Raw genomic sequence first — 10,698 nt, forward strand, 5'->3', positions numbered from 1 at the left:
TAATAAAATACTGTTATATCTTTTGTTTTCATTACGCATATGTCTACAAAGCGTTTTAAGATTAGTAAATGATTGGTTACAAGTTGTATATCCACATTTATACATATCATTTGGTGATAAGCAATGAATAATTTTGAAATGCTTAAATAAATTTTCGCATTGTTCCAAAGATTGTTTACATACAAAACATTTAATCTCTACTTCCATTTTCAATTACTTTTTGTATATCATTTAATACTGCACACAAAGTACTACTTTTTTCATGTGATTTCAAAGTAAAATCATAAAAATTTGCTGGATAAAAAGCCAAATAGATTTGCATTCAAAAGGATACTTAAGATTAAGTACATGGAATATCTTAAAGCATACATCAACACATTTTATGACATTATCAAACTTATAAAATATATTTGCGAAGTAAACAAAATATTCTTTACATTCAAAAAAGTTCTCTCCTATAGCACATATTATGGGTTGAAAGGTGTCTTTGTCTTTATAATTTTCATCAACCATTAATTTAAGCTTCGATTGAAGCTCAGAATTTGTTGCTGCGCATATCATAAAGCTATTTCTAGAATCTGCAATAATGGGCTTTACTAAATGTTTCTTGTTCGTTTGCTTGCTCCCTTTATATTTTCGGCTGGCTGGAACTAAAACTGAGTGTAAAAGGTACCATATAACAGAATCCGTTGCGCCTGAAATTAATTTGATCAATAAAATAATTAAACTCATTATTCCGTTTTAATACATTGGTTAATTTATCCTTCCTTAAAAAGCTTCCAGGTTTCTAAACTGTGCGAGTCTTTTATATAAATGTTAAACAGATGGCGTACTGCTTGCGTAAAATGGATCCATTTTTTAAACAACAAATTCTTCTTTCCTGGATACAATTTGTTAAAATCAGCGTTAATCTATAATTCAAATATGAAAGCAATATAACTTTACTCTTATGACTTACATTCAAACTCATTGGGCCTCATGCCTTAAAGAGGAGTATTTGGTCAGATTCGACTTGGCTAATTTTTGGTAAAACGTGGACTTTAAAATACATAATCTCTTTTTAAGCATGAGGCCCAATATATTATGAGTTATACCAATAAATGTCCAAAACTCTGCTTATATATGGGCCATTCTTGCAAAATAAAATCAAGGGTTGTATCAGCCTCCAGCATTTGATGTCTCTCCTCAAAAGTCAATATCCATTTGGTTTCCACTTCATCAAATGGCTCGACGTTGTATTTAAGCCACGATTTTTCTTCAGTGTGGTCTGTGAAAGGAATAGTTTAATTTCATTTATTATAAGCGGTTTTTTTCTACGAGTATATGTATATTAATGTTGAAAGGAACAGTTTTGTTGCAGTATCACCCGATCAAATGGCAATAAAATGGTGAAAGATATTATATATAAATTTGGGTCTTAATTGAAGACACTCCTTTACCGTCTCTAATCAATGCAAAAATTTTTATGTTATATTTCTCACCATTTTTTTACCGCTGGGACGGGTGAGGCTGAAAAATTCGTTCATTTAATTTTTAATGATCACCTTCCACACCCACCCTGAATCCCTCTAACACTCCCCGTTCCTACTTACATGTACAGAAGTTCCTTTCCTTTGAGGGTTGTTCCTTTTCATTGGGCTTTTTAGATATAACCCCATCAAACCGGAGTTTTGATAAGGAATTGTGATATTTGGTATATAAAGACCCGCCTGGCTTCTGGCCTTTTTTATGTATGTAATATATATCCTGATAAAGGCAAGAAAATTACATTAATTTTTAAAATATTACGGATTTTTATTGTATACCTTCGATTCGCTTAAAAATAAAGGTGTGATCTGATTAGCAAGTGACTCAAATGTTTTTGGATTTGTGTTTACACCGGAGGATATCAAATAGGCTGCAATAGTAGCTGCAAGCAATTTCCTATATTTCGGATTGAGAACTTGTTGCTTACTGTAGTACTCCAAAATATGTTTTCCGTCGACCGATTTATTCAAAATGTCTTCCAGTGTTTTCTAAATGTATGTATGTAAATAAAAAAAAATTAGTTCTAGTTATGACGAGCTGCAACAAGTGATGGAGAATGTCAACCATCTAGAAATTATGCTGGGATGGACTCCAAATAATCCCGCAAAAGTCCCGAAATGACCCCGACGGGATCCCGGACTGATCCCGAAAACCATTCAGAAATGATGCCGAAAGGGTCCCCAAATGATCCCGTATCAGTCGAGAAAAAGTCCCAAAATGACCACGACGGGATCCCAGACGGATCTCGAAAACCATCCATTTATGATACCGGAAGATACCCCAAATGATCCCAAAATACATACAAAGACCATACTCCAGTTAATGTTCCGCCAGAAAATAGTTCATCAAAAACCGCAAAAGGGCCAGAAAAAGTGGTTAATACAAATTCCTTTCTTAACGATACATCGTTTCAATCTGATGACAATGACGAAGCTATACCATATTTATGAATGCACTCTAGCACTTGAATTAGTTGTAGATACATACAAGTACATACCTCTGTAATAATCGAATCCCCTAATAATGCGGCCCCACCACATACAGTTGTCTGCAAATTAACACCCTAGTCAAAAGAAAAAAATATAAGAATCTAAAGTATAAGTAAAATGCATTATATGTATATTACCTGTTCGTTTTGCCAATTGAGAAGATTATGTTCAAAAATTACCCTTTTCCATAATTTGTGTTCCGAGAAGGGTATCCAAATGGCTTGACTTCAACAGCAACAAAGATTCCTTGGTAAAGCCGGCGTCTATATGTATGTACCTAAATGTAAATAAAATAATAAAACCATTTAATAAGCCAATTAATTACCGCGGAAAACGTCAATGAACAAGTCTCCACGTAATTGTTTTACGATTTTGTCCAATTCGTCCATTTCGTCCATTTCTTTATTAATTTTTGATAATTTGCACAATTTATTTTACCAGCTCAAACAACTTCTTACGCCAAAAATTATAGAGTTGAGTAACACATTCACGAGTTCAAAATTGCTTCGTTTTGCACATCTACGTCACACTTGACTGCTTCAGCGAATGAAAGAACGAGAGGAAGAAACAAGAGCTAAAGGAAAATGACGTAAAAGTTGCTCATAAAATACAGCTGAACTAATGTTTACATGCGCAATGCGTCACTTTCTATAATTCCATCATGATGTTACTGTGCCGACATTCATAGAAACGGTAAAATACATGGTTGCCATATATGTTCTTCGACTGAAACGCGTTAGTAAAGGCATTGTTAGATTTCGGGTTATTTAATAACTTCAGTTAAAAGATATTAATATGTTAGAAATACTTTTATTTTTTTTCAAGCGTACGTACGCTCAGCGACCAACATTGCTGTACGCTTAGCTTTCATGCAGTTTACGCCTCGTGTGTTCGACAGCAAAGCGTACAGATTTCGCCTGCAGCGTCTAATACGCGTAGCCTCGTGTGCACCATGCCTAAGTAAAACATTTCGTTTTTAATTAATTAAATATACAAACATGTAATATGCATTTTTAGATATTCAAAATGAAAATAACGAGTGCGCAACAATTCGAGGTTCTTGACGACAATGAAAATAATGCTGTTAGACTTTTTGAATCCTCTCAATGCATAGACAAATATGCATATGTATTTTATTTATTGTAAATATGGTAGGTGGCAACAATGCCATCAAATCGAAAATAACAAGGAAATAGCGTACATCAAAATAAACGCAATGGTTGCATATTTCAAGTAAGATTTTACTCGTTTGAGGGAAATTTTTGGCAATTTGGTGGTATTCAAAATAAAGACAAGTTTTCTTTGATATAGATATGGGCTTTTTTCTCAGTGTTCCTACTTCTTTTAGTAACGAAGGTACTATAGATGAGCAAAACGGCCCTAATATTTTTAAGTTTCAGAAAGTATCCACATCAGAAATAGTTGATAGAATAAGTAAGTTTAAAAATAAAATTGGAGGGATGAAACTTGTGTCGGAAGGAGTCGTTAAAGACGTATACAGGTTTTTCTATTCTCAACTTGTTAATGAGAGCTTAGGAAATCTTCTATAGTTGTGCCATTAGAAAAAGTTAAAAATATCATCAAAGCTGAGGAGATAAGACCTATTAACACGTTACAATGAGATGAAAAAATTTTGGAAACAGTGGTAAGAAATCAGCTGGTAAAATATTTAGAAGATAATGTACTTATTATACCTCAACAATCTGGTTTTCGAAAGAAACATTCCTGTAAAAGTGCTTTGAATTTGGTTGTAGCTAACTGGAAAGAAGACTTAACAGGAAAAACACATATTAGCTGTGTTTTTGGATTTAAAACGTGCATTCGAGACGATCGACCAAAACTTAATGCTAAAACAGCTTTCTTACATTGGCGTTTCTGGTATAAAACTAAAATGGTTTCAAGACTTCCTAATTAACAGATACCAAAGAACAGTGATTGGAACATCCGTATCGGATAAAAGGGAGTTACCTGTTGGTCTACCTCAAGGGTCTGTGCTGGCACCCATACTGTTCAATATATATATTAATGATATAACTAGCTCCATTAAGCACTGTGAAATAAAATTGTTTGCTGATGATACATTGCTGATGATAAGTGGGAACAATATTACTGAAATATATTCCAAGCTGCAAGAAGATCTTAACAGCGTATATGGTTGGTTATGCGTAAACAGACTGAAAGTGAATGTCAATAAAACGAAATTTATGGTTATATCTAGACGCAATTTTCAAAACAGTGAGCTACAAAACTTAAATACAAATAACAAACTAATTGAAAAAGTCAGCACTATAAAATACTTGGGAATAAAAATAGATGATAAGCTGAATTTCAACGAGCACGTGGATTATACGGTAGGAAAAATAGCGAAAAGGTTATATTTTACACAACGAACATGAAAATATTTAAATAGAAGGTATAAAATCATCGTCTACAAATCTATAATCGAACCTCATTTTATTTATTGCCCAACTATATTTTTCATCTTGCGAGATAGCCAGATATACAAGCTACAAAGGCAACAGAACCGAGCTATGAGATTCATTCTCAAAAAACGGTATGACACACGGAGACATGCTATGCTCTCTTAATTGGCTTAGCATTAGACAGCAAGTTTTTTATTATACCATGAAATTTATTAAAAACATAATAGAAGGACCTTTGCCTGCGTATTTGAGGACTAATATAAAATATGTAAAAGATATGCACTCTGTAAATACTCGTAGTAAAAATTATTTTAATCTGCCGGCTTATAAAACTGAAGCAGACAAATGTAATCTGTATTATAAAGGTCTTAAATCGTATAATGAACTACCGAATGATATTAAATCATGTCATTCCAATAAATTTAAACAAAAATTGTACAATTATTGCATAACACTACCAATTTAGTGCTGGACAGGCGGGCTTCCATAGCATCGATAGAAGTGCAGCGAAACTATTCTGCTATGTAGCGCCAAGATTTCCAAGCTCTTGTACGCATACAAAAAAGGTTGAAACGCATCACTCGATTAACTCAGTACTCAGTACTACACTAGCACAACACTTTGTTCGCATGATCTGGAAGTCTCCCATCCATAGTACTCCAAGGTAGGACATAGATGTAACTATTCTAGATTGCATAGTCCAGAAGACAATTATAAACATGTAAAATAGATTTAAGTTAGGCTTAGGAAATCCGTAATAAATAAATACATTACATTACATTATGGATACCCTTGGGACCGTGCCCTGTCAAAACCCCAATGACCATAGATAGGTGAGCCTTAGTGAACACAATTATTTCTGCAGACCTCCTGCCATCCACTTTCGGCCAGAAAGATCTTGCTACCCTGCAAGACGTAGTGTCCGCCCAACGTTTGCTGAGCGGACTCGAGGCCCAGCTATGGAGGAGCAATCCACAGGTGGCTGGCGGAATCCCGAAATCCCTACAGCCATTTTCATCCGATTCAGTTTTACCGATTCTAGCTATGGGATCCGCTTCACAGTTACCCAGAATATCACTATGGCCCGGGACCCAGATAATCTTAATTGTAAAATAATTCGATGCAATCGCAAGTGAGGTTAGGTACCCCCAGACCACCCTCGACCGCACTGTAGTTGAGCTGAAGGCATTTATAGCGGCTTGGCTATCAGAGTAGATGATAAATTCCCTAACCGTATAGCATTTCATCCACCGCATCCTTAATCGCAGCAACTTCCGTTTGGAATACACTGCAGTTATCAGCCAACTTAAACTTGCGGCTTACATTTAGCTCTTGGCAAAAGACCCCCCCCCCCCCCCCCCCCCAACCTTTCCGTCCAACTTCGACCCATCCATGAACAAGTTTACCGGTCCCATGCCCCAGATAATTCCTATTCCTCACTCCCTCGGGGGAATGACTGCCACTGATACCAATAAGCGCCGTCCGTTGCACTGACACTAACATTTTGGAGGTGCTCGCCGTGTCCAGTGATTTCCACCAGACCAGCACCCCATAGAGCAGAATCGGTTTGACCACCATCTCATAAAGCCAGTGTACTACCCCTGGCGAGAGCCCCCATCTCTTTCCGATAGCCCCCCTGCAGCAGTACAAGGCAACCGCGGCCTTCCTTCCCTATCTTCCACATTGGGTCTCCAGGACAGCTTCTTGTCCAGAACAATCCCCAAATATTTAATCCTGTCAGAAAGTACCAACCGTACCCCTCCAATCGAGGGAGTTCTGAAGTCGGGTACAGCCATTGGCTTCCAGCTCCACAACAAGCTCGTTGACTACCACAACCCAGAACAGAGGAGATAGAATACCCTCTTGGCGTGGCCCTGCACACCTTCTTCTCAGTTGTGGCCCCTCCCCACTCAGCTGCGACAATTCTGCTGCATAGAAGTTTGCTAATAAATTCAACCAGAGCCGCCCGACTCCTAAACCCACCAAAGCTCTTTCGACTGCCCCCGGTAAGACATTGTTAAAAATCCCCTCTATGTCTAGAAATGCACCCAGAGTAAACTCTTTGTGTGTTAGGGACCCCTCTATTTGCTTTACAATCGAATGAAAACCGGTTTCCGTCGATCTGCCCTTGCAGTACGCATGCTGTGAAACCGACAGTAACCGGCGGAGAATCCTTTCCCGTAGATACAGGTCAATCAACCGCTCAAACGTCTTAAGAAGAAACGACGAGGGACTGATTGGCCTGAAATCCTTAGGTGATACATGAGAGCTTCTGCCAGCCTTCGGAATGAAGATGACGCTGACCGTGTACCAAGAATTCGGGATATAGTTAAGCCTGAGGCAGTTAGTGTAGATGACGGCCAACCAGCGGCAGGAAATCCCTAAAGACTTTTGAAGTTGCGCACGAATGATTACATCCGGGCCCGGAGACTTATAGGGCTTGAACGAGCCTATAGCCCAGGTTATTTGGCTTTCCCGTAGTGGGATGGTACGCATTTCTGCCCGGAGAATTATAGGGCTTGAACGAGCCTATATCCCAGGTTATTTGACTTTCCCGTAGTGGGATGGCAGGCACTTCTGCATGGCCAATGACCGCCGACCATGCAGGCGAAGATCCCTGCGCAACTGGGACATCGGGGAAAATGATTGCCTGTAAAAGTCTTAGCGACTCCTCGCTACTCATCGACCAGTCCCCACCATCATCTCTCAGATACCCCCGAGGGGCGGGATTCCTATAGAGTATTTTTCTAGGCCTCGCGGATTCATTGCAGCCGAACCAACGATAGGCGTCTCAGGCAATAGCTCTCCCAGTTTCCTACAATACAAGTCCCTGAAAGATATTTTACCGGGACGTTCTTCGTTCACCGAGAACTGAATATATCGGTGATGAGAGAAGGAGTGCTCGTTGAGAACCCTCCAACCAGATATCCGATCTTCCAGTTCTCTGCTAACCAGGGTTAGGCCTAGGACCTCTTCCTTTACCGCAGTAATAAAAGCCGGTCCATTCCCCCTATTACATACACAAAGTCCCTCATCTACAATAAAAGTAAATAAAGACTCACATCTGGTGTTCGTATCCGAGCTACCCCATATGCTATGCTGTGCATTAGCGTCAGCACCTATGATTACGCCAACACCTCTCCGCCTTGCTTCAGCGGTGATTTCGCCCAGTATCACAGGTGGTGGTCCCGCTGCGGCCCCATGGGGCATGTACGCTGAGATCACCCACATTTCCTTACTGCCTCGATCGAGGCAGACCGTGGTTACGTCAGCATTGCTGAAATTAGAGAGAATAAAAGCTTAAAATTCCTTTTTAATAAGCACACAGGATCTAGGCCTACCTGCCTCCCCATGCACCAAGGTGTTGAATTTTCCCGTCCTTAATCGAGAAATTTTTTTTCCGTTAATACGCAGCCACGACTCCTGGACAAGGACTATATGCTGAAAATTGATTGGACGGATTTCCATCAACACCACTATTCTTCTTCTGCACCCCATCCTTGGCGGCTTCGCCCTCGGAGACTAGGAGATCCTGCTTCCTCCAAATAGACGATTTACACTGATGACGGATCCCGCCATTGATGATTCGCCCTCGGAGGCTAGGAGCTCCTCCTCTGCCCTCTCAGCGAGACGACTAGAACTCATGAGAGATCCTGCTAATGACGGGACGTCAACAGTGCTTTCGCTATCCAAATTAGCGGGGTCAGCATTCACAACCATGGGTACTTGCTCCCCTGCGGGCGCCTGCAATTCCTGAATAGTCTCTGGGGAGAGGAACCACCTTCCCTGGAATCGGTGTGGTAGATTTTGAGAACTACACGCTCTAGACCATAGGAGATAACCCCCCTCGTGTCAGAGAGAAGACCGATCGACTCTGCGTTTAGCAGAATCAGCACTTGCCGGCGTGGCCCAACAGCCTCCTCTACTCTGAGGACCCTCCAGTTATGCGTCGAAAGGTTCGGGTTGCAATAACGCATCAACTCCAGTATTTTCTCCGGCTGAGGAGGTCGGGCAGGCAACCACACTCGAGCCCTCGGTCGAAGGGGGAGATCCCTCCGTTCCACGGCCTCGAGTCTGGCTCTTCCAGACCTCCCCAACAATCGAAATTATTCTCTTAAAGATACAGACCGACCGTTCGTCAGCACAAGTAATCAGTCTAAATCCATGATACCACCCCGAGTATTCGAAGCATGGCCGCAGACTTGGGCTCTCCATAACAGCGGTCATACAGGCCGCTGATATGGCGCTGGCGACTCGCGGCCACTCCTCTCGGGAGATGGCACCATCTTCCCTACTCCTATCCAGTACCACGAGGATGATGCAGCCCGCTCGTTTAGCGATTTCGCTAAACGCAATTGCATCCCCACCTCCTCGGACCCTTTTTGTCGGTAAGGCATTCCGCTCATCCGACCTTTGCTGATTCCTAGCCCCCAGGCCCTGCTGCTCACCCGCATCGTTCAACACCGGTGTGTGGTCGTCGCGAGCTACTACGCTCCTGGCCCACTCCAGCGTCCAGGAATGCTTCTCAGAAATCTGAGCTGGATCCCTTCCGCCGTACCGCTGCAAGATCTTCTCAGCCAGCGCCGATTACCCAGAGCTTTCCTACGCGGCGTCGATCGCCTACCTTTCCTGGCAGGCTTCGACCCCAGGGCTCCCGTTGGGAAAGCTCTTCGCGACAGGGCTTCCTTACTGGTGCTTGGCTGGTCCGTCGCATTCGCCGAACCTCTCCCTTTCCCAGTCACAGCCCCATATGGGCCTGCATTGGGTGTCGGTTTCGACATCCCTCCACTACCCGAACTACCCGTACCTACGGAGTTTGAAAACAAACCCCTGCGCTGATCCGTCTGATTAGCCCTTTTGATTCACCGGGAGCTTCCCGGCTACCAGCGACCTGCTTTGGAGCACTCTCCGCACCTGTCGCGTCCCTCGCACCATGACGACCTTCGCCGTCACTCCTCTTACTGATCTGTTTAGCCCACTCTGTGTTTGGATTTCGTTGCGAACGGTGTGCTTTGAAGTTGCGGACAGTGGTTGTAAAAATTTCGTTGAAGTGCTTTAAGTGAGTTTTGTAGCATACACAAAGGGCGGAAAAAACCTTTGTTGGTGTAAACAGTGCATAGTGATTTGACATTTGGAGTCCCAATTTAGCGGTCAGTCGAAGGTCAATCTCCGGCGGAGCCATAATTTTGTGCGCGTGCTTTGGTTGCTACCAATTTTCGCCCTAACCTCAAAGTGCCTACACGTGGAGTTAGACTTGTATGTGCGCGCATCTATCGGCTGAGAGTGAGTACCCAGTAGAAAACTTGTGTGTGCCTACACACTGTTCCGGTTGGGAATAGTATTGGACTACTTGCTCAGTGAGCAATTGTGGACTGCGTGCGTGAGGGGGCATAAACCCGTACTCGGATTAGTGACAGTATCAGCTGTAGCATTTTCAGTCTGCCCGTTCAGCTCGGCATAGCCTTCGAGCCGGTCGACTCGTCCCCGATACGGGAACAGTGTTCCGCCCGTCGGGGCGATGGTAGTGACCACGTCAGTATTTTACTGACAAACAGCGCACGAGCTACATTACCGCGATTTTGCTATAGCTGACGGGTTGGGCTGCTACTGCTGCTGACCAGTTTTTCTGAGTGGTTATAGCCCTATGACTTAGAGCAGCCTGCATTTGCCCGGTGGGCATCGGTTTACCACTGGTATATACTCCCACAGTCGCGTCGTATAAGTGTAACCAGGTTTGACCCTGAGGACAGGCGCTTTGT

General features: G+C 42.0%; 1 protein-coding gene across 1 annotated transcript; it reads right to left on the bottom strand.

The window, feature by feature from the left end:
- Positions 1-758: 758 nt before the first annotated feature.
- Positions 759-10,209, bottom strand: LOC137236020 (uncharacterized). The gene is made up of 8 exons (XM_067758744.1): positions 10,166-10,209; positions 8,002-8,216; positions 2,654-2,736; positions 2,525-2,590; positions 1,806-2,015; positions 1,593-1,746; positions 1,095-1,267; positions 759-911 (listed from the first exon to the last, which is right to left on the bottom strand). The coding sequence occupies exons 1-8, from the start codon at positions 10,207-10,209 to the stop codon at positions 759-761; spliced, it is 1,098 nt and encodes a 365-aa protein (XP_067614845.1).
- Positions 10,210-10,698: the final 489 nt, after the last annotated feature.

This window comes from Eurosta solidaginis, unplaced genomic scaffold (genome assembly GCF_040869045.1).
Source record: "Eurosta solidaginis isolate ZX-2024a unplaced genomic scaffold, ASM4086904v1 ctg00001203.1, whole genome shotgun sequence".
Classification (NCBI taxonomy): Eukaryota; Metazoa; Arthropoda; class Insecta; order Diptera; family Tephritidae; genus Eurosta; species Eurosta solidaginis.

What these genes read in the sequence shown, in the direction of transcription:
- LOC137236020 (XM_067758744.1), bottom strand. Translation starts at nt 10,209, where the DNA reads ATGCGCGCACATACAAGTCTAACTCCACGTGTAGGCACTTTGAG. An exon ending in GGAAAGGAACTTCTGTACAT is followed by an intron (nt 1,268 to 1,592) that starts GTAAGTAGGAAC and finishes TTCCTTTCACAG; the next exon opens with ACCACACTGAAGAAAAATCG. An exon ending in AGAGTTTTGGACATTTATTG is followed by an intron (nt 912 to 1,094) that starts GTATAACTCATA and finishes TTTGAATTATAG; the next exon opens with ATTAACGCTGATTTTAACAA.